Source organism: Verticillium dahliae, genomic scaffold, assembly GCF_000150675.1.
Source record: "Verticillium dahliae VdLs.17 supercont1.3 genomic scaffold, whole genome shotgun sequence".
Lineage (NCBI taxonomy): Eukaryota > Fungi > Ascomycota > Sordariomycetes > Glomerellales > Plectosphaerellaceae > Verticillium > Verticillium dahliae.
In genome coordinates this window covers 613,462-635,279 of record NW_009276940.1, presented here as the reverse complement: position 1 = coordinate 635,279, position 21,818 = coordinate 613,462, and the positions used below count along the sequence as shown (strand labels likewise).

General features: G+C 58.1%; 9 protein-coding genes across 9 annotated transcripts; 6 read left to right on the top strand and 3 right to left on the bottom strand.

The window, feature by feature from the left end:
- Positions 1-380: 380 nt before the first annotated feature.
- On the bottom strand, positions 381-1,178 carry VDAG_01825 (ubiquinone biosynthesis protein CAT5; the record flags this gene model as incomplete). Its single annotated transcript, XM_009657854.1, has 2 exons — positions 381-914; positions 978-1,178. The coding sequence occupies 2 exons, from the start codon at positions 1,176-1,178 to the stop codon at positions 381-383; spliced, it is 735 nt and encodes a 244-aa protein (XP_009656149.1).
- Positions 1,179-1,702: 524 nt separating this feature from the next.
- On the top strand, positions 1,703-3,776 carry VDAG_01824 (RNA polymerase-associated protein RTF1; the record flags this gene model as incomplete). The annotated part of the gene is made up of 4 exons (XM_009657853.1): positions 1,703-1,896; positions 2,008-2,750; positions 2,806-2,942; positions 3,018-3,776. The coding sequence occupies 4 exons, from the start codon at positions 1,703-1,705 to the stop codon at positions 3,774-3,776; spliced, it is 1,833 nt and encodes a 610-aa protein (XP_009656148.1).
- A 547-nt stretch (positions 3,777-4,323) lies between these two features.
- VDAG_01823 (ATP12 protein) lies at positions 4,324-5,650 on the top strand (the record flags this gene model as incomplete). Its single annotated transcript, XM_009657852.1, has 2 exons — positions 4,324-4,672; positions 4,767-5,650. The coding sequence occupies 2 exons, from the start codon at positions 4,324-4,326 to the stop codon at positions 5,648-5,650; spliced, it is 1,233 nt and encodes a 410-aa protein (XP_009656147.1).
- A 782-nt stretch (positions 5,651-6,432) lies between these two features.
- VDAG_01822 (uncharacterized protein) lies at positions 6,433-8,795 on the bottom strand (the record flags this gene model as incomplete). The annotated part of the gene is made up of 6 exons (XM_009657851.1): positions 6,433-6,582; positions 6,641-6,853; positions 6,911-7,182; positions 7,247-8,251; positions 8,319-8,443; positions 8,596-8,795. 6 exons carry the CDS (start codon positions 8,793-8,795, stop codon positions 6,433-6,435), a joined length of 1,965 nt encoding a protein of 654 aa, XP_009656146.1.
- A 1,963-nt stretch (positions 8,796-10,758) lies between these two features.
- VDAG_01821 (luciferin 4-monooxygenase) lies at positions 10,759-12,767 on the top strand (the record flags this gene model as incomplete). Its single annotated transcript, XM_009657850.1, has 4 exons — positions 10,759-10,801; positions 10,883-11,484; positions 11,589-11,846; positions 11,934-12,767. The coding sequence occupies 4 exons, from the start codon at positions 10,759-10,761 to the stop codon at positions 12,765-12,767; spliced, it is 1,737 nt and encodes a 578-aa protein (XP_009656145.1).
- A 769-nt stretch (positions 12,768-13,536) lies between these two features.
- On the top strand, positions 13,537-14,704 carry VDAG_01820 (uncharacterized protein; the record flags this gene model as incomplete). The annotated part of the gene is made up of 2 exons (XM_009657849.1): positions 13,537-13,781; positions 13,876-14,704. 2 exons carry the CDS (start codon positions 13,537-13,539, stop codon positions 14,702-14,704), a joined length of 1,074 nt encoding a protein of 357 aa, XP_009656144.1.
- VDAG_01819 (glutamate decarboxylase) lies at positions 14,699-16,637 on the bottom strand. The gene is made up of 3 exons (XM_009657848.1): positions 16,318-16,637; positions 15,658-16,260; positions 14,699-15,604 (listed from the first exon to the last, which is right to left on the bottom strand). The coding sequence occupies exons 1-3, from the start codon at positions 16,572-16,574 to the stop codon at positions 14,785-14,787; spliced, it is 1,680 nt and encodes a 559-aa protein (XP_009656143.1). The 5' UTR covers positions 16,575-16,637; the 3' UTR covers positions 14,699-14,784.
- A 2,073-nt stretch (positions 16,638-18,710) lies between these two features.
- Positions 18,711-19,123, top strand: VDAG_01818 (uncharacterized protein; the record flags this gene model as incomplete). The annotated part of the gene is made up of 2 exons (XM_009657847.1): positions 18,711-18,801; positions 18,897-19,123. The coding sequence occupies 2 exons, from the start codon at positions 18,711-18,713 to the stop codon at positions 19,121-19,123; spliced, it is 318 nt and encodes a 105-aa protein (XP_009656142.1).
- Positions 19,124-20,865: 1,742 nt separating this feature from the next.
- On the top strand, positions 20,866-21,791 carry VDAG_01817 (uncharacterized protein; the record flags this gene model as incomplete). Its single annotated transcript, XM_009657846.1, has 3 exons — positions 20,866-20,946; positions 21,011-21,219; positions 21,308-21,791. Coding segments are annotated over 3 exons (774 nt in total), but the record flags the coding sequence as incomplete, so codon positions are not given.
- Positions 21,792-21,818: the final 27 nt, after the last annotated feature.

Here is a 21,818-nt window from a genome sequence, read left to right as displayed (position 1 = left end):
ATTGAGGGTAGGACATGGTCATGTCAGCTTGGCGTTGGATGGGTCGTCGCATTTCAGCATGGGAGAAAGACGGTCCTGGACATGTCCCTTTCCATACAGGACCAACGCGCTTTGTAGCCTAGCCTTTGCATTCATGTGTGATTGATTAACATTGCCTTCTTTGGGCGATTTTTGCATTTCATTTCTATCCATCTTGCACAGTGGTGTTACACATTTTTCCCCATGGCAAATCAACCCATGGGACAGCCATCCTACAGTTTGCGCGTCCGTCACTATACTGATAACAATGCGGCCTGCACCCGCCCTCTTCCTCTCTTCCTCTCTTCGTCTTGTCTCGACATCGCGGGCATCGGGGAAAAGTCCTTCCGGGGGAGCACCGCTCAGACCTTCTCGCTCACCCAGATGGCGCCCTTGCAGCCGGCGCGAATGACGCCAGTCAGCAGCCAGTGGGGTTCCGCCTTTTTGGCGTCGTGCTCGACAGCATGGTCGAGGTGCTCGAGCTCCTCGTCGCGTATCCTGCGCAGCGTGGCGATGAGGTCGGTGAGCTCGGGGCCGACGTCATAACCGTCGTCGCGCCAGCGGGCGACCATCTCGAGCAGGACGCGGATCTGGGCGTTGTAGTGGTCGCCGATCTCCGTCTCGACGGCCTCGGTGCAGGCCATGGCGGCCTCGCGGCCGAGCACGGCGGTGCCCCAGCCGAGGCCCGTGGCGAGGACCTGCCAGAGCGGGTAGAGGGCTGTCGGGCGGACGCGGTGCTTGGCGAGCAGGGCGTTGAAGGTTTGGAGGTGGCCGGCCTCTTGGTCGTACATGTGCTTCATGAGGGGCCGGAGGTGGGGGTGGCGGGTGACGATGGGGGGTGTCTGGGCTGTGTAGATGAGGGTGGCGGCGAGCTCGCCGGCTTGGTTGACGCGCAGCTGGGAGGGAGGACGTCAGTTTCGTTCCGAAGGCGCAGAGTGCGGGCAGTGCAGGGTCCATACGGCAGAAGAGAGAAAGTCGCGCTGCTCTTGGGTCAATGGCTTGAGCTTGGGAGGGGTTGTCGGGGAGGATGTCTGGGTCGTCGCATACGAGGTTGAGGTTGAGGAGAGCTGTCGGCTGGCGGCGAGGGAGGGGCGGGCGAGGTGGTGGAGGGGTCTTGACAGGGCCAGGTGTGGCCTGAGAAGACACCGGCTGCAAGACATGGTCGGATTGTGTAGCGCAGTCGCGGGTTGGGAAAGGAATGGTGGTGGGTGCAGGTGAAGTGGTAGAGTGAAGCATCCCTCATGATCATCGACTCGAACATTGATGATCGAACGACAAAAGAGTGGGTCACTCCGATAAGGTACGTACCTTCTGCAGCACCTTATGCAGCACCTTATGCAGCACCTTATGCAGCACCTTATGCAGCGCCTATGCAGCGACTTATGCAGCACCTTATGCAGCACCTTATGCAGCACCTTATGCAGCGCCTATGCAGCGACTTATGCAGCACCGTAGCACCAGGTGCAGGATGCGGATGACATAATCGTCCAACAAGGCACAGGCACAGCACGTTCGTCGAGTCGCGACTTTGGATTCGTCGCATCCCGTTTCCCAACGACCAAGTTACTTTTACCTTTTTCTGGGAGAGATCCGCCCCCAAGCCAAATCCTGGCATCCTTCTTCCCTCTCCCCCATCGACCCGAACCCCGCCAGCGCCGCCGTCACACATTGGACACAGGCCACTATGAGCAACATTGACGACGAGCTTCTGGCTCTTGCAGGTGGCAATGACTCGTCCGACGAGGAGGAGGTCATGTCGGACAGGGACAGCAGGGCCGACTCTGCCTCTCCTCCTCCGTCCAAGAAGGCTGGCAGTGGCGCGAAAAGGGGGGCCAGGGGCCGCGGTGACGATGATTCAGATGCCGAGGAAGGCGAGGCGTAAGTTGCCACGCCCCATTCACGACGTTCACGATGCTCTTTCTTCTTTTCTCCTGTTGCGCCCGTTCTTTTCGTCAATTCCCATGAGCCAGACACCCTGACGCTGCCCAGCTTCTCGCCACCAGGCAGTCCCAAATCCGACGGCTCAGCAGCCATGGACGAGTCCGACTCGGAAGCCGAGGGCTCAGCCGAGCCAGACGACGAAGACAAGTACCCCGTAGACGGCATGTTCCGCAGCGCCGCGGAGAAGAAGCATGTTATGGGCATGCGCGAGGTCGAGCGCGAGTCGCTGCTCGCCGACCGCCAGGCCGAGATTGAACGCCAGCAGCAGAACCGCATGCTGCGGCAGCTCGTGGCCAAGCAGGAGAACGAGGAGAAGAAGAACAAGGTCAAGAAGCGGACGGCCGACGCCGCCGACCTCGACGACGACGACGACGCGCACAAGTCGGCCCGCCAGCGCACCGAAACGAGCAAGACGGGCGCCGCCATCGACTCGCTGCGCCGCGCCCGCGCCGAGAAGAACGACCGCGCCCGCGCCCGCGAGGAGAACCGCCGCACGGGGCGCGACTCGCCTCACCGTGACCGCCGGCACTCGTCGTCGCGCTCGCGCTCGCGCGACTCGTACGACGGCGGCCGCCGGCGCTCCTTCTCCCAGGACAGGCACTCGCCGCCCCGCGAGCTGCCGCCGGCCACGATCCGGGATTTCGAGCGCATCCGTGTCGGGCGCAGCCGCTTTGCTCAGTACTGCTTCAACCCTGGGTTCGAGGATGCCATCACGGGCTGTTACGTCCGCGTCAGTCTGGGTCCTGACCCCAAGACGGGACAGGACGACTATCGACTGGCCAAGATCAAGGGTGAGTGTTTGTTCTGGCGTTCTTCGTCCTCGGACTTCTCGCTGACGATTGGCAGGCATCGCCGTGGGTAAGCCCTACGCGCTCAACGGTCCCAGCGGGTCTTTTGTGACGGATCAGTACGTGATTGCGGCGCACGGCAAGGCGGAGAAGGAGTTTGCCTTTATTTTCTGCTCCGACAAGCCGGTCACAGAGGTGAGAGAGACTGGGCGAAACGTTTCCTTGGCCTGGGGGTTCCATCTCAGAGCGCTTGACTGACGGGCAGCACAGCGCGAATTCAACCGCTACGTGACGACGCTGCAGGTGGACGGCATGGCGTTCCCCAAGACGCAGGTGCTCCTCAACAAGATTGACGACATCAACAAGTTTGTCGAGCGCAGCCTCACGAGCGCCGAGATTGACGAAAAGGTGGCGCGCAAGAACGAGCTGCGGAAAAAGTTTGACCCCGAGCGGCGCGACCGGCTGCGGTGGGAGATTGAGGAGGCGACGGCGGCGGGGCACACGCGGCGGATCGCGGAGCTGCAGGAGGAGCTGGACGACCTGCTGAGCAACCGGCTCGCGTTCCGCACGACGCTCGACGCGCCCAAGACGACGTCGACGAACGCGGCGCAGCAGGACCGGCTCGCCGACATCAACCGCGAGCGGCGGCGGCAGAACGCGGCCAACGTCGGCAAGGCGCAGCTCAAGGAGAAGCACGAGGCGCGCAAGAAGGAGGCGGCCATTGAGCGCGGCGAGGCGACGGACATTGACCTCTCGCGGCGCATCCGCACCAAGACCAAGTTTGTGCACCAGAACCACCAAAAGGCCGAGGACGGCGCGGCCAGCGGCAACGGCACGCCGGCCAGCGGCAGCGGCACGCCCAAGATGGCGGCCGTCAAGAAGGAGTCGGAGGTGCTGCCGCACATTGCCAAGGCGCTGGAGAACGCGCGCAAGGCGGAGAAGAAGGGCCTGCCCATGATCCACCGCCCCATCTGCGACGACGACATCATCGGCGAGATTGACCTTGAGCTCGATGTCGACTTTGACTGAGGGCACAGCGCGGGTGTCGGGCAGATGGATGTACTTTTACCTTGTGTACGTGGAAAAGAGAGGCGAGGGGTTCTAGACGGGGTTTGGCAGGAGGTGATGATCCAGGCTTGGTTGTACCGGCGTTGCGGGCAGAGAGGTTCTTCACACACAAACGGTCAGTAGCAGAATATCTAAGCGGGACAACAAATAAGGGCGGCCAGCAGCTTGCAGCTTCTACAGAACAGATCACACCAAAGAAAGCAAGGCGAGAAGGCATAGCAGGCGAGAGATGGAGAAATGGAAGCGCTGTGATTGACCTCTACATGTCTACCTCAATACGTGCAAGTCAGGGCGAAGGTGACTTCAGGGGTTCTGGCGATGGCACTGGATCATGTCAGCACGGAACATCGGCGGGCACCACTACCGAGCTCCGATGTGGGCCTCACCCAGCGTTGCATGTCGAAGCTCGCCCTCGCCCCCCTCCCAGTCTCCAAAAATCGTCAATTGGGAAACCCGGCCAGCTGCAACGAAATCCCCAAGTCAGCACCTCGAGCACCTCACAGCCGCCATGAAGGCCATGACGAGAATGCCGCGCCACGCCATCCCGCGCATCGCGACCGCCACAGCGCCCCTGCTGCGCCAATCCCGCCGCAGCCTCTCCTCGACAGTCTTCAAGACGGCAGACGTCGCGCCCGTCGTGGGCACCGGCCCGCCGCCCGAGGCACCGCGATCCGCCGCTGAGTTCTCGGCCGAGAGCAAGCTGAGCCAGGAGGCGGCGGCCAAGCTGGCGCGGCGGAAGAGACAGGCCGAGATGCTCGAGATGGCGCAGGAGATCCGCAACGCCGCGTCGATGAAGGGGGTCAAGGGCGGGCTCAAGAGGCGGTTCTGGAAGGAGGTGCGCGTCGAGGAGGTGGACGGTATGCATCTCTTCTCTCTCTCTCTCACACACACATGCCAGACTCGGCAAGAGACGCAACTTTCAGGGCGACTGACTGACGGACTGGTGAACAGGCGCCCTGCAGGTCATGCTCGACAACCGCCCCCTCCGCCACCCAGGCACCACCAACATCATCCGTCTGCCAACGTCCAAGCCGCACCTCGCCTCGGCCGTCGCCATCGAGTGGGACCTGCTGACGTCCGCCTACCAGGCGACGAAGCAGCACCTCATCCCCCTGACATCGCTCATCTGCCGCGCCATCGACATTGAAGCCAACGACAACGGCGAGGAGGTCCCCTCAGCCTCGCCTGCCGCCGACGGGGAGGAAGCGCCAGCGGCACCGGCGCCCTTTTCGTCGACGGCGAACCCAGACGACGTGACGATCCGCGCGCAGATCGCCACGACGCTGATGCGCTACCTCGACACGGACGCCATGCTCTGCTGGGCGCCGCCGCCGGGGCCCATGGACATGCGCAACGAGGACGGCGACGGGCTGCGCGACGTCCAGGAGAAGACGGCCGTCGACGTGCTCGCCTACCTGCGGGCGCACGTCTGGCCCGGCGTCGCCATCGCCCCCGTGCTCGACGGCAACGCCATCGTGCCGCGGCCCCAGGCCGACGGCGTCCGCGACACAGTCAAGGCCTGGGTCAGCGGGCTCAGCGCCTGGGAGCTCGCCGGCCTCGAGAGGGCCGTGCTCGCCGGCAAGAGCGTCGTCGCCGCGAGCCGCCTCGTCGTCGAGTGGAGCGAGGACGAGCCCGCCGGTGGCCTGCGGCCCGCGCGCGAGGCCGCCGAGGACAGATTCGGCGTCGAGCAGGCCGCTGTGGCCACGAGTCTGGAGGTCACCTGGCAGACGGGCCACTGGGGCGAGGTCGAGGACACGCACGACGTCGAGAAGGAGGATCTGCGGAGGCAGTTTGGCAGCGTTGTGCTGCTCGTCTCTGGCCTGAACAGACGGTAGACGTCAGATTGTGCCCGACTTTTTGCTGTAGCATCACCGATGTAGCATGTAACATCACTCCAACTGTACATTACCTGATGCCATTTACCAAACTCAGACCGCCATTTTCTTTTTTCGTAACACAGTCATGAGCTGCAGAGATGATGTTGCGTACGAAGCATAGCTGCTAGTAATAACCCATTCGAAACCTTCTACTTGTACATACTAGTGAGCCCATCAATGAGGCACATGGCCGGCGAGCCGCCTTGCGTTGGAGCACATCCCCTTGGTCTCATGCTCTTCACCTCATTCTTCCATGGATTTGACCAGGTCTTGTTTCGGCGCAGCCAAATTACATGCACAAGAATATGGGCCCCCGCCTTGCATCGCCGTCTACATCGGTAAGATGCATCCATGCCCTTCAAGCATCCGGACTGCTACCTCATGCTCATGAGAATGCTTGCATCCCATTGTGTCTCCTGTTGAACCTTCTCGTTTATGCTGTTCATCACCAAGCCAAATGTCTTCAATGAACTGGGTCATGGGGTTGCAAACTATCGTTCAGAGCTAACAATGATAATTAGAAAGACCTGTGCCTATGACACCTTTTCGGCCACAGCAACTTCAAAAACAGTCAAGAAACCCCAACCGGCTGAACCGCTTGGCTCCATTATTCAGATCTCGTCCTAAGATCAGAACCCCTTGGCCACAACATGCCTGCTTCAAAGCCAGAACCTACAGAAAGAAAATTTTGTGCAACCCGGAACTAGAATGATTCGTAGGAGTCGGTTAAATTACCGACATCAGTACCCATCATACGTCCACTGTCCCGCATCTGCGGGAATCTCTCCTTTGGACATGGCATCCTCCTGCTGGTCTTCATCGATTTTACTGATAATGATGTTTCGGCATGTCAAGGCGAATCGTCGTTTTCCGCTGGGTTCGACCTTATGCTGAGAGACACATCGTTAGAAGGTATCACTCCAAGGGGTGCAGCATTGGTCAACTTACGTCGTACTGCTGGTGGACTTGAGCCCCATGCATGACCACCATGTCGCCGTGGTGAACGGGAAACGCGAGAACCTGGTTGCGCGCCGTACTTCTGGTTCCCTTCTTTGTCTTAGGGTTGTACTTTGTCTTCTCTGCGAACAGCATTCGCGCAGAGCTTCCAAGAGACAGAGTTGCAACCGTGGGTCCCAAGGTGTCTTCGCCATCGTCGTGGTACTGCAGCCCAGTGGTTAGCTCATGCCCATCACTCAGTAAACGGGGCTGATATCTTACACTAATGGCATCATCCTCCATGTAACCAATGGTCAGCAGTTCATTGAAGTCAACAAACTTTGTATCCATTGATGCCGACTTGAGTGCATGCCCTTGCTCAAAGCCGTCATTGCTTGCTTGCACGGATTGCCGTCCCGCCCATTGCATCCGCTTGAGAGCTTGCATGACGTACGGCGGGGCCTCTTTGAAGCTGGTGGAATTGACAGCCACAACAAACTTATAAGGGGCGCCCCAGTTCCGCTGGAAATTGCGTGTCAGGATCTCCGATGAGGCTGTTCAACTTCGTCAGCATATATGTACAACCGACGGGGACGGGTGCACATCTTGAAGACTTACTCCCAGGACATTTGACAGCATTGCGTTTGAAGTCATCACCACGTGCAGCCGCCTCCTGGATGTCCATCCACAGATGGTTTGGGCCGTTCCGGGTCTTGTTGATGGCATCTGTAGCACGGAAAATAAGAACGGTCCCACAACATTGACCCTTGGCCTCCATGTCAGGCAAGAAGTATTGCTCGACCTTGTGACCACAGATCATCAGGTCTCGCTGGACAAGGGAGTCGTTCTTCTTGACCTGCAAAAGAGACTTGCGCTTGGTGGTTTCGGCTCTGATGTCCTCGATGGATAAGGGACGTGGCGCAGCTGGCAGTATATAGTTGCATTCCTTGTTATCACACGACCATCGATTCCAGTAGACCCTGCGACTACAGCCGCGGCATCGAGGGCAGACAATACTAATTCGAGCTGCCTTTTCTGTGCCACAACCATCGCTGGGGTTCGGCATTGGAGGGACTAGGGAATCTGGAGGCGTAGGAAAAGTGGTGCGCTCAGAAACAAATGCCTCTGAGTATGTGAGAGCGCCCATGTCTACCTCGGCAGGGAACTCGAATGCTTTGGAGCAGCCGCGGTTATAGCAGGTCCAGCCCTCAACGAATATGGTCTTGCTTGCATGCTTGCATTCGCTGCACCAGGCAATGATGGTGGCCGAGTGGCCAGCATAGGAGAGATCGGTTAGCGACGTTCCATCGGCGAGTGTGAAATGTTGCTTGCAGTTGCCGTTGAGGCAAGCCCAGCCTTGTGCAAAACTATACATGGATAGGACACCGCAGTGAACACAGTCCAACTTTCCGTGGGGGAAAGGTCGGGGTTCGACAGTCTGTGTGAGGGCATCATCAGGCTGGCACCAGGATGGGGTGGTGCGGTCTGTTCGTTCAAGGCGGATCTTCCAGAAGAAGATGTCATTCTGTCCATCCTTCTCAATCCACAAGTCCGTGATGGTAAACCAGTCAAGGACGTTGTAGTTGTAAAGGACTTGTACCGGGGCCAGTGTGCATTTACGCCCTGATCGAGACTGTGTGAGCTTCTGATTCACATGATTCATAACAGCATGAGTGCGAGATGAACATACCAATAATGACAGCGACTGGCACACCTCTTTTGAAGGCTTCTTTGCACTGGTTCACAATGCAGTTGCGAGTCTCGTTGACGCGTACGGACATCTTGGTCGTTGAGTCTTTCTGACGACCTCCGCCCCTGTGCAAATAGTCGTCAGCTCAAAGTTTTATAGCAAAGGCAAAAGAGTCAGGCTGAGGGATCCAGAGAGCGTTTCTTTGCATGATTCCATGTGCATTGTCTTGAGATAACCGGCCGGCATGCCGTTCTGAAGCATAAAGAGAAAGACTCACAAGGTAGATATAATGACATCCGAGGTCACGATGTCCCGAATTGTCGACTCGCCATCGAGCAGAAATCCTCTGAGAACGCCATCAATGGGGTAGCTTCCGGCTTGGTGTTGTTTGAAGTACCACAGAGAATCGCACAAAGCCTGTCGATTCTCCGACCAGACCACAGGTTTACCCAAAGGCGAGGCCTGTGAGAGAGACATGGTATTTTGGCTTCGAAGGGGTGACCTCGTGAGAATGAAATGCAAGTACAACAAGAACTGTAGACGCTTTGAGGGAAAATATTTCTGGTCGCAGAGAGGTCAGTTCTCTTCCAGGAGACTTTGCTGTTGATGAGGATCAGCAAAGCATTCGGGAAGTCGAGACGCGAATGGAGCGCCGCCATGACATGCCCACAAGTGAACAGCATCAAAAGACAAGCTTCATAGGGAAATCTTTTTTGGCTTACCTTTCGAAGTCCTCTTGAATCCTTTGGAAAGATTCAGATACTTTCTTGGAGCCTTCTCAAGGGTCTGCCTGAGTTGACGCGTCGCGTGGTAATCGACGTGAGGCGTTGATACTTATATGATTACTTCCTGACCACCTTGGTGACTTAAGTCCCTTTAATGATAAAAGGATATCGACGCAGCGAGAAATGTTCAGGAATTCCAACTGGCACGGCAAGTTGATTCAGGGAAGTGTATGCTGGGCTTGGAAAGGGAATCGATGCCCCAGAAGATGTCGGTTCAGAAGTCGCGATGGACCGAATATATAGGTGTGGGAAATTGAGTGTGGCCAGTGAAGAAGGTGGCACTGAGTCGCCAGAGAAGGGGCGATGGCATCGTGCCTGCCGTCATGTCGAAGGCGTCGCTGCCGCGACAGCAAGTCACGGGATCGCCACCCTAAGCAGCCATCTCACGGCAGGGACGTTCCTGCTTGTCACCGATTCGAGGCAGTCGCGATGATGCTGAGGGGGCTGCCATATTGTGGCACGTGATGAGGGCCACCGATCCAGGAGCTGTTGAGGCAGTGTTGAACGTAGGGTCAAGTTAAGAGTTCACGGCTTATGGGCATGCTCTTAAATAAAGACGGTCGAACCTCTCGTCATTCATTGTCCACAGGGAGTGATGAGGACATTTCCCCTGTGAATCGAACCGCACATGAATCGATGCAGTGGCGAGCAGGAGGGGCACTGGTACGAGAGCCGGGGTCAGTGGATGAGGCGACCGAGATGAATGAGCCAGACAATACATGCAAAAGAAGAGGTTTAAATAGTGAGAGACACATCCTCGCGATACCTGATTACACAGCGGCGAATGAACAAATGTGTGCCCCTGGGAGCAAAGAACTGACATGTGTGGTGCAGCGCATGGCATGGGAAAGCCGGCCCCCATCGGGTTTGCTGTCAAACTCCATGATTGTCAATACGGACATGAGTCCCATGGGCTGTCTTGATTGTGGATTGCCCTCACAACTGAGCAATCTAGCAATGGGCAAATGGATGACAGAAGAGCAAAGACAGCACTTATTATAGCCGCAGCCGAGGCAAATGACATGGGCTGACTCAGGGCTGGTATGTGTCTGTGTCGTCGGCTTCTCCATCGGCTTTCCAGTTTCGAGTAACCATCACATCTTCCCTTAACCCCGGCCATGTCTGCGTCTTCCCCAATCTGCTCTAACGCTAGGTGCGCTGACCAAAGTGCGGAGAATCACAGCGCTATGCCTATTCAAGGATGGCATCCCTACCCCATATCGTCACGAAGATCCCAAGAACGGGGGGCTGAGGCCCGTTGTGCTGCTTGTGCACGACTCGGTTCATCTCTCACCATGCTCCCGAGGCCCCAAAGCCGGCTCATGGCTCCATGAGGGGATCGTTTCCACTCCCAGCGGCCCCCAGAGCTCCAACACCCCAGGTTATAAACGCCGATGGCCGCCTCACCATCTCCGAACGACGACCAACTCGCCCTTTCATATCCTGCCGGCCTTCGCTGTCTGACAACCCAGTTCGCTCTGCTTCATCGCTCTTTGATTACGACAATTCACAGCATTCTGCATATACCGCCGGCTTTTGAAATCCGAAAGCCCAGTGGATAAATCCCCATACACCTCTCACCCACACAAGCGCAAGCGAAAGCGACCCTCTCACTCTGACGCACCGAACCCGTCGCTGCTGCGACAACGACCAACATGGTTTTCACATCACCAGCATGGGTTCCCAAGCTGCCAATTGGTATGAGCCACTGCTTCCAGACGAGTCGATTGTCCCCGCCTGGTCGCGGTGTGAGCTGATGATAACCCCCCTCCCCCATAGACCCGCCCGACTCGATCACAATTGACGAGTTTATGAACACGGAGAAATATGGCCGCTACGCCGGCGCAAAGTCCAGAAATCCCTACACCTGCGGCCTCACCGGCAAGACGTACACTGTCCCCGAGGTCAGGCAAAGGGTCGACCACCTGTCGCGCGCCATCGGCAAAAAGCTCGACTTTACGCCCAACGAGGGCACAGAGTGGGACAAGGTCGTGGCTCTCTTCTCCCTCAACACGATCGACTACGTCCCCCTGACCCACGCCGTCCACCGCCTGGGTGGCGCCGTGACGCCCGCGAGCGCCGCCTACTCGGCACCCGAGCTCGAGCACCAGCTGCGCTCCTCCGGTGCCCAGGCCCTCTTCACCTGCGAGCCCCTGCTCGAGACGGCGCTCAAGGCCGCCAAGGCCGCCGGCATCCCCAACGAGCGCATCTTCATCCTGGCCACGCCGGGCAGCACCGCCAGGCTGCCCTTTGCCACGCTCGACGAGCTCGTCGAGGAGGGCAAGAAGCTACCCGCCGTCGAGCCTCTCCGATGGACCAAGGGGCAGGGCGCCCGCCAGGTTGCCTACCTGTGCTACTCCAGCGGCACGTCTGGCCTGCCGGTATGTCGTCCGTCGTACTCGTTATCTTTCCTTCGCTGTTCCATCTCTTCCGTGTTGGCACCCTCCGTACGACACCTACTGACGACCTCCGGCGCCATGCGTAGAAAGCCGTCATGATCTCGCACTTCAACGTCATTGCCAATATTCTGCAGTACACAACCTATGACTCTGTCGCTCGGAAAAAGCTCAACATTGAGACCCAGGTCGACCTGGGCCTGCTGCCGTTCAGCCACATTTACGGCCTCATCATCATCACCCACAGTAATTCCTACCGCGGCGACGAGGTCATCGTGCTCCCCAAGTTTGACATCAAGACGTTCCTCAGCGCCGTGCAGCAGTACAAGATTGCCCAGCTCTACGTAGTGAGTTCTTTTGCCCGCCAAGACGAGCGAAAAGCAACCCTCAGTGCATCAGAGACCTAGTTTCTGACGTCCGCCGTTTTCTTTTAGGTGCCCCCGATCGTGATCCAGATCATCCGCAACCAGCAGCTGTGCAGCCAGTACGACCTCAGCTCGGTGCGGTACCTGTACGCGGGCGCCGCGCCGCTGGGGTCGGAGACGATCGACGAGGTGACGAAGCAGTACCCGGCGTGGCACGTCGGGCAGGCGTACGGCATGACGGAGACGTGCACCGCCGTCAGCACGACGAGCGAGCACGACATAGACCAGGGCTCGTCGGGCTCGCTGGTGCCGGCGTGCCGGGCCAAGATTGTCGACCCGACGACGGGGCGCGAGATCACGGCGTACGACACGCCCGGCGAGCTGCTCGTGCAGGCGCCGTCGGTGGTGCTGGGCTACCTCAACAACGAAAAGGCGACGGCCGAGACGTTTGTCTGGCTCGACGACGGCCGCTGGATCCGCACGGGCGACGAGGTGCTCGTGCGCCGCGCCGCCTCGGGCAACGAGCACCTCGTCATCGTCGACCGCATCAAGGAGCTCATCAAGGTCAAGGGCCACCAGGTCGCCCCCGCCGAGCTCGAGGCCCACCTGCTCGCCCACGAGTTCGTCTCCGACTGCGCCGTCATCCAGGTCCCCGACGACCGCGCCGGCGAGGTGCCCAAGGCCTACGTCGTCAAGACGAAGCGGGCCGACGGCCGCTCGGACGAGGACGTCGCGCGCGCCATCGCCAAGCATGTCGAGGACCACAAGGCCCGGCACAAGTGGCTCAAGGGCGGCGTCGAGTTTATCGACATCATCCCCAAGAGCCCGAGCGGCAAGATCCTGCGGAGGCTGCTGCGGGACAAGGAAAAGGCGGACAGGAAGGCCCAGGGCGCCAAGCTGTAATTGCTGTGAAAGTTATCGTCGTTAGTAGTTAGGCCACGCGGGGGAACAAATAGTAAGGAGTCCTTAGCATGAGATCTTTTTTTTTTATTTTTGGCCCATGTCACCTCGTGAGGCTCCGAAACAAGTGATCCCTGCTAGCACGGCCCTCGCATGGCTGGGAGATGCCTACCAGGACACAGAGAAACGCCAAGCCCGGTGTTCGTGATGCGATGTCCATCGTGCATATTCAATTCATCTTGATTCTTGGAAAGACGTGTTTTCCCACATTCAACAACGGAGGCGGCCCGTCTCAATTGAACGGGCATCGGACATGCCTACGCCCTGTCAAGTCTCAAGATTGTCACGACTCCACCAGCAAAAAGGGGGAACGGGCCTCCTCCGCCCCCGTGCCTGAATCCTCACACACGTCCCGGTCGAACGAAACAAGCACGCCCGGAGAGCTCGTTACATCCTCCACTGTTTCCGGATGGAACAGGCCACAACCGACGCTCGCTTCCGAGAGGGGGGAGAGTTGCAAAACACAAAGTGGCAGCACGGATGGGGCCCAGGGGCTCAACCCTTCACGATACTCCTGTCGTCCCAAGTCGCGGGCATGGTCCGTACCTACATAAAGACACAGGGCAAGCCCGATGGGTTCGTCTTGGCCCTCCCCTCTTCTTCTCTTGGCTTCTTCTGAGAATTCTGGAAATTCTTCAGCGTCGAGCTCAGGTCAGCCCACCATTTTAAGACAAGAGTAGCGACCCGCCGGTAAACCTACGATCGAAGCAGGATGTTGAACGTCCGCTCATTACTCGCGGCCCTGACGCTGCTCCTCCTCGTGGTGAACGCGGCGCCGAGCCCAAAACCGCAGAACCGCAGGCCGGGAGGGAACGGCAACGGCAACGGCAACGGCAATGGCAGAGGCAACGGGAGAGGCAACAGACAAACGGCACAGCAACAGGCAGCCCGGGTGCCTCAGGGAATCTCCGAGGCCACCGACGGTTCCACGATCCTCGACATGACTGCTGAAGTCAAGTAAGCCAACCGACCTGCCACCTCATCCCTCTGCTACCCCTTCGCCGTCAGAGCCCGACTAACAGTCTCCCAGCGGCCTCCCTCTGCGCTTCAGGGTCTCCATGCCCGCCGACCAGTTCGTCGCCGACAGCCCCGTCAACACGGCCAACCCTGTCGCGGGTGCGGCCCAGACCCCGGGCGCAGCGGGCACCATGGGCCTCAACGTGCTCCTCCACGGCGACGGCGGCCAGTCCTTCTTCGACTTTCCCAACCAGGCGGCGCAAGCCAACCTCGCCGGCGTCGCCATCCTCGCGCCCAATGCGAACCTCTTCTGGGGCGGCGGCCAGGGCCTCGACCGCACCGACGGCGTCGCCCACGCCCAGGCCGTCACCGACCTCGTCACCCAGACTCTGCCCCAGGTCGTGGCCTTCAACGCCTCCAATGTCTTCCTTACCGGCGTCAGCGGCGGCTCCCTGCTGCTCTCCGGCTTCGTCATGCCCGCGCACATGGACGCCTTTGGCGCCACGGGCGTCATGCTCAACTGCGGCGCCATGCCGCCCCAGGTCGCCGTCACCGACGCCAGCGCCGCCGCTCTCACCGGCGCGCGTGTGCACTTCCAGACGACCACGCAGGAGCTCGACCTGCTGCAGGGCGCCATACCTGCCGGTATCCAGGCCTACGAAGACGTCCTGCAGACCCAGGGCTTGTCGGCCGATCAGATCAACGCCCTGCAAACCGTTGACGGCACACCCAACGGTGGCCACTGCGCCTTTGACGGTCAAGACTTTGTCTCTGGCGTGCAGCTCATGGCCGACAACTATGCCTCTGTGATGCAGGCCGGTGGCAGCGGTGAGGTGGCGGGTATTGGTAACGTTAAGACGGGCGTGGTTGGTAATGAAAATGTGCAATTCACGGGGGCGAACAGGAGAAGCATGGTGGGCTGAGCCAGAGACGCCATGGTGATGAAAGACATACAACAGAAAGGGTTAATTACTGCGGAAGCCATTTCTCCCCTGTCACCCATCTAACACACCGTCCTGTGAATGCCGTCCTGCGGCCTCTTCTTACCGTGACCCTCAAGTCTGCGCTTGTGCCTCTCGTGATCTTGCTTGGTGACGGGCCGCCTGCCGTGGCCAATGTGATGCCGCTTCAGCGAGGATAGATCGACCTTGTCGTCCTCAATGAGCGTCTCCGTAACCGTCACAATATCGGTAAGCAGGAGCTCCAAGAGGTCGAAGGTCATATTTTCACGAACGACTACTCGCAGGATTTCCGTCTTCTCCTCGCTGGGCGGCAGCGCGTAATTGGGAATGATCCAACCCTTGGCACGCAAGAACAGCGACACTGTCTCCTGTTTGATGTGGCTGTACTGCTTCTGGAACTCGTCGGTGAGACGGAATGAAACGACGGGCAGGCCAGCAACGTAATCCGCCGAGGTCTCGCGGGGGGGCTCTTGTTCAGCGCCCTCAGTTCCCGACTTGGGTGCCCTGTCGGATCCGCCATCGACGCGACGGTGAATATCGGATACGACCGTATACCAGCCTGTTTCTTCCAAACTGTTGGCCAGCAAGCGCGCATTTGTGAGACAATTCTCCATGATACCGCGGTACCCGGAGAACCCAAGATGCACAAGGTTGTAGTATTGAACGACAACCTGCGCACCAGGTCGGGAAAAGTTCAGTGTGTAAGACTTTTCGGTGCCACCGAGATAGTGCAACTCAAAGACGAGGAATTCGGGAAGGTAGGCTTCGTCCCGCCAGATGATCCAGCCGAGGCCTGCGCTCACAAGACCAAACTTGTGACCCGAAGTATTGATGGACTTGACTCTGGGAAGTTCAAAGTTCCTGATCAATGAGGTTAGTCCTGTAGAATCTGTTCACAGAGCGAAGGAACCCACCACTTGGCGCCACCGGCACCAGCGTCGGTGAATGGAGCGATGAAGCCGCCAGAAGCAGCATCGACGTGGATTGGAATATCAACACCCGTCTTTGCCTCATAGTCGTCAAGAATCTTCGAGATTTCTTCGACCGGCTCGTAATGACCTGTGTAAGTGCTTCCGAGGATGACAAATACGCCAATCGTGTTCTCGTCAATGTTCTCCTTTACCAGCTCCGGATCAAGACGGAAGCGGCTTTCCGCGCTGACGGGTAGGATACGGGCCTCGACTTCGAAATACCGAGCAAACTTCTCCAGGGCGACTTGTGCGTTGGCGCCCATGATAATGTTGGGCTTGGATGTGTCCTTGCCTTCAGCCTTTCGCTTCTCCTGCCATCTGCGTTTCATGGCGAGGCCGCCAAGATGGATGGCTTCAGAAGAACCTGTGCAGGCGGAACCAATTGCCCTCTCACCGGGCTGTACGCCCCAGAGGTGAGCAATGATGCTGATGCATCGCTGATGGATCTCCATCATGGCCGGATACTCGTCCGAGTCAGCCAGATTCTTCGTCAAGTTCTCCTCCATCAATTGCTGGGCATTCGGCTCGAGGAACGTGCTGACGAAGCTGTGCCGGCGTAAGAAACTTGTACCAAGTCAAAAGGGAGCATTCGTGCAGGCTTACCTGGCGAGGTTCAAGTTTGGCTTGCCATCGAGATCCAGCTGGTTCCTCACCATGTGGTAGACCGTATCAGCTGGGGCACCATCTTGAGGAATCTTGAACTTGGGGATGTTTTCTTGACTCGAATATTGGGTGTCAAATGGGTGGATGTGGGCAGCTCTCCCTTGGCTGTTCAGATTAGTGTGGCCTGGTGCGGTGATGTGAGACGCCTGGAGTCGCTGGATGATCTCATCCGGGTCGACGTGGGTTGCAAGAGACATGATGAAGAAGGTATCGAAGGATCCAATACACTCGCGAGATGGGCTGTTGTCTCAAGAACTGATGATGAGAAGCAGAGCGAGCAACGACGCGGGGGGGGGGAGGCGGCGTCAGAGTATAAGAGCTGAGCTCTCGCCCAAGCTGCTGCAGCTCTACCCAGCTCTGCCCAAGCTCGATACCGCATTAGGATGACGACATTTGAACAGCGCCAGTGGAGGGGGGGCTTGTAAAACGCCGCCGCCTGGTTGCGTAAGTGTGACCATTTGATCTGGTGCTTGTCCAATCCAGAGAGCGAGGTGGATGGTTCGTGAACATGGTCAGTCCAGCCCGCTTCGGGCGGAAGCTCTAGCGGCGTACCACAGGCGTTCCGGGAGAGCACCACTGCCAAGAAATCAAGCCTGCGGGAGCTCCGCGTCCATGGTGGTGACAGCGGCCTGCAGGTAATGTTGCCGAGCGTTCCGGGGTTAGGTGGATGAAATAGTGTAGCATCCACCCCGACCAGGTGAATGATTGTTATTCCCGTATTTTATTTGGTCTTTTTTTAACCAATTTCGGTGGCCACATCTGTGTTAAACTGTCGATACGATGAGCAATGACGTGGCAGAGAGCGATTCGGCTCGCTGCTGATGTGCCTATTGGCGATGCCTTGTACGGGCGCCTGTCTGTCGCATATCCTGGGGGATGAGGTGAATATCGAAGGAAGAGACATCAGACCACCTTCGTCAACCCAATGGCCACGTCAATCGGTCGCTTCAGGTAATGCGTACCGAAATATCTCTCCCGGCGGCGTACTCATGCATAGCCAAGCATGCTGAGCCCAAACGAGCCCAAGCCATAGTACCCAGGGCGATTGGTATTTGACCGTTTGCGGCATGATACTGAGACGAGGGGTCAATTGGGCAAGCTGCGACACAGGCAGAGCGAGACGATGAGGGCTCAACATGCCTTCCCTACCTTACCCCGTCGTACCTGCCTACCTACCTACCTCTAGTACCTTGGGGGGCAGCTGGAACCCACAGGTCACTTCTACCTCATGCCTGGCCCTCGCAATCGTACGAGGCTAGCATTGCACAGGCGCTGCGAGGAGGCCTCAACTTACCTAGACATACTGGTGCCTCATCACGTAACCGACGACCGTGATGGTGTCGCTTTCTAAGAATGCCATTGCCCATCTCACCTTTCCCATCGTCTTCCGAAACACCCATCCATCCTTGGGATTGCTGCATTACTGGAAACGCCATGATCACTAGTTGCCCCAGCATCCCACCCCACTGGTCTTCAATCTGCATTCCACGATAGGCTCTCGCGCAATGCCGTTGACATGGACTTCAGTGGGCACCCCCAAGATCGAGATGCTCCGTCTGGCTGATGTTGGTGGCGTGCCAGCCGAAACCCAAGATGATCTCCGACGGAAAAACAATATTGGCTGGGCTTCGGAGTCCCTCCCTGACTCTCCTCAAACAACCTAGCTGTATCACTCGGTAAAAGGCGTCCCCCCAGACGACATGATGAACTTATGGAGGAAATGACTGATCGAGAGAAACAGGCTGTCACGGCATCATCAGGTCGGCACAGGCGGACGAAACCCGCCCAAGACAACGAACCCTGGATGGTCATGACGCTCCAAGAAAAGAAAACAACGACACTGACATGTCGGATTGGGCCCTGTGCACCAAGCAAGAAAGAAGCATTCTCCGACCACCTCGTCGGCGCCATCATCGGCCTGAGCAGAGGTCACGACACGCTGTGAACATCCACAATCTCCCCGAGCCGTCCAATACGCACCTTGACGAGGTTGTTCTCCCTGTCGCAATGGCCCGATTGTGCAACGCCCTCCGCGCTGCTCCCTGGGCCCAACAAAATACCAACGGGCTGACCAATGTCTCACCTCGCCGAAAGAAAAGAAATCCGCACCTTTCAAGACTTTTTTCCTTGTACCGTCAGTTCCAGCCCGAGTCATAAAAGATATAGAGCACTTTGCCTTGATCAACATTGCTTCCGCTGCTGTTGATTTCTCTACACGACAGTTTTCACTCTCATCAAACACAAATCATCCCGTCGTCCACGGCCAGCCGAGGAGGAGACATCTAGACAAACAGACAAGCAACCCATACCTGGACAGCATCAAAAGGAAGACCATGTCATTTAAGACCAACGATCAGACGACAACATCAGACAGCTATATCTTTCCTGACGGACTACATCACGCGCGCCAGAACTGTCATTCGCGTAGCGCTGAACTGACACGCCAGCTCCCACCGGGCTGATCGACGTTTGTTCACGAGCATACAGAAACGTCTGCAGTTTGGCGATTTCAACATCAGTTTGCCAGATATCACGAGAAGTGGAGATGGGACGCTCCGGTTACGACACCACTTTTGTGCCCACCCCGGGGCCGAAGCGCGACGCTTCCCGACCTGCAGGTCCGAACAGCCAAGCCGATGCCGCACACGCCGCCTCTTCGGGCCAGGGCTTGAAGAGGGAGGCACAGGCCGCGCGCAACGGCAGCACGGCAGGCCGCAGCGCGGTCAAGGGCGGGAGAAACGCTTGAGAGACGATTGTTCATGATGAGCGAACGAGACCCGAGCCAAGATTTCAGATCTTACATCCTCACTGTTGTTGTTGCTGTAGTCGTAAGAGACCAATTGTCCATCTGACGTGGCACATACTGACGAGAGGTAGAAACGCGTTGTCGATGCGCGTCCAGTAAGGCCTCGCAACAAGTGCAGCGGCATCAATGCTAGCAAGGCGCAGTGCCGGCCGCCGCTGCGGCTTTGACGGAGGATAACATGCCCTAGAACCCCACAGTAATGTCGTCCCGGGGCCGTCGAAGGCGGCATGGTGGAGTATCCTGACCGCCGCACGGAGGCTAGTCGGCAATCCGGAGGCGGCGGTCCAGGTCAGAGGCCCAGACAGGCATGGTGCTTCCTAGCGCCATGATAAATTGGCTTTGGGGGTGAAATTGCGTCCAGCATGGGGCCGACATCGTACAGAAGAACGGGTCTACCGCCAGTGCATCAATGAGATGATCTGAGAATGGACCTGCTCTAATCCTAGCTTCGGCTGTCCTAGATCCGAACTGAGACACTGGGTGCCAGGACATGGACGCCGCCGGACAGTCAGCGGCGCGGGCAGTCGTCGTCGGGCCTTTGGACTCGTCCTTCTATTATGGGTTCAAGCTAGACGTTTAACAGACTTCTTCGTCGCATCACTACTTGCCGCTGTTGCCGTGTCGGTGAGGGTGCTTTGAACCAACGCAACGTGCACAGAAAGTTTATGGTTGACCCATCCCCTAGTCTCTCTCATCCTCTGGTCATGACGTTTAACAACGTCCTGATTGGCCTCTGTATCGGAGTTCGGGAGGAAGGCAGGCTGCCGAATACACCCCTACTTGCATAGGGGGCATGTCCGACAATTCATATCTTCTAAATTCGGCTCTGGTAGGATACCAAGTGCCTCAAAAATGGAACCAGCATTCGCAGCTCTGCGCATCGTTCACTGACAGTGTGGATTTCCTGGTACAGCAGCCGCATCTCCAGATGGGTCGGTTAGCCGGATGGCTCGTTCGTTTGTGGTTTCTTTATTCTCGCAAAGCATGAAACGCACTGCCAGGCCTAGCGGATTTGTTTCTGTGCGTTTGTGATTCTTGTCTTTTTTGAAGCCAAGACTGCTGTCAAACAGCACCTACAGCACCAATGCTCGCAAGCCTCGACATGCTCTCTGGACATGTCCTTCTCGTGGTAGGTAGGTAAGGTAAGGTACCGTGCTATCTGCCTAGGTGGCTAGATATGGCAGGCTGATGGAGCCGGATCTGGCAACCCCTGGAACTAAAACAGGCTCTGTGCATGGGGACCCTCGCAGGTCAAGGGGCGCGTCAGGGGGTCGCTAACGCACGCTAACAGTTTTGACTCCAGCGCGTTCACCCCCTATTCGGGATACCTGCAGCGGGGCGCGGCGCGGGAGCTTGGACCGCCGAGGGGGGCCACGATGTCACTCGTCCGGCACTCCACGCGGCATAGGCAAGGTGGCTCAGCACCAAAAAAGAACAAAGGCCAAACCTAGATCTGCCGGTTGTGTGTACGCGCGCGCACCAGCTCGGTTGCTGCTTCATTTTCTCACCCTACGAACGGCCACGATATTTCCTCTGGCTTCTTCATCTGCTTCTTCCTTCTTAGACTATTCTTGACAGCCTGTCCAAGCCAACTTTGTCGTCGCTCTTTGCCACCCCCTTTCGACCCGCCAACCTCTGATTTCCTAACGCCTCGAGATCCCTATCGCGGCTGGTCCCCGATCATGGCTTCATCTTCGCCCATAGACCCGGCCACGCGCAAGAGGGTCCTCAAGGTCATTGCCGTGTCGCTTCTTCTCGATCTGGTATGTCTCGTGGGACACAACGTGGCGCCGCGTGGGCAAGCAATGTGGCTGACCATCTGTCTAGATCTCCTTCACCTTCATCCTGCCACTGTTTCCGAAACTGCTCGAGTTCTACCGCGATCGCGAGGCGCCTTCCACCATATCCGGCAACCCACAGACGCTCCTACAAAATGTCATTACCTACTTGAACAAATACAAGGCGTCCTTCTCGCGCCCTATCGACTCTCGCTACGACATTGTCCTGCTCGGCGGCGCCCTGGGCAGCCTCTTCTCGTGCGACCGCCCTCTTCCTCCTCCTCCTCCTCCTACCCCGCCATCAGCACGTAATGACCATCAGCTAATCACCACTCTCTATTCCTAGACTCTTGCAAGCCGTCGCATCGCCCATCATTGGCCACCTCTCCGACCGTCATGGCCGCCGGACCGCCCTGCTCGCGTCCATGATGGGCAACATTGTTTCTGTCCTCCTCTGGGTGTGCGCGGTTGACTTTCGCACATTCGTCGCCTCGCGCGTCGTCGGCGGCCTGTCCGAGGGCAACGTCCAGCTCGCGACGGCCATGGCGACGGACATTTCGGATGACGCCTCCCGAGGCTCGACCATGGCGCTCATCGGCGCGTGCTTCAGCATCGCCTTCACCTTTGGGCCCGGGCTCGGCGCCTGGCTCAGCACCATCTCCACCGTCCGCGAAAACCCCTTTGCCACCGCCGCCGGCGTCAGCCTCGCGCTCATCGTCACCGAGACGGTCTACCTCTACTTCTGCCTGCCCGAGACCCTTCCTGCACTTACCGGGCTTGGCAAGACGGCAGGCGACGACAAGAAGAAGAAGAAGAATGACGAAGTGCAGGTTGACGCCAGCACCAAGGGCCAGACG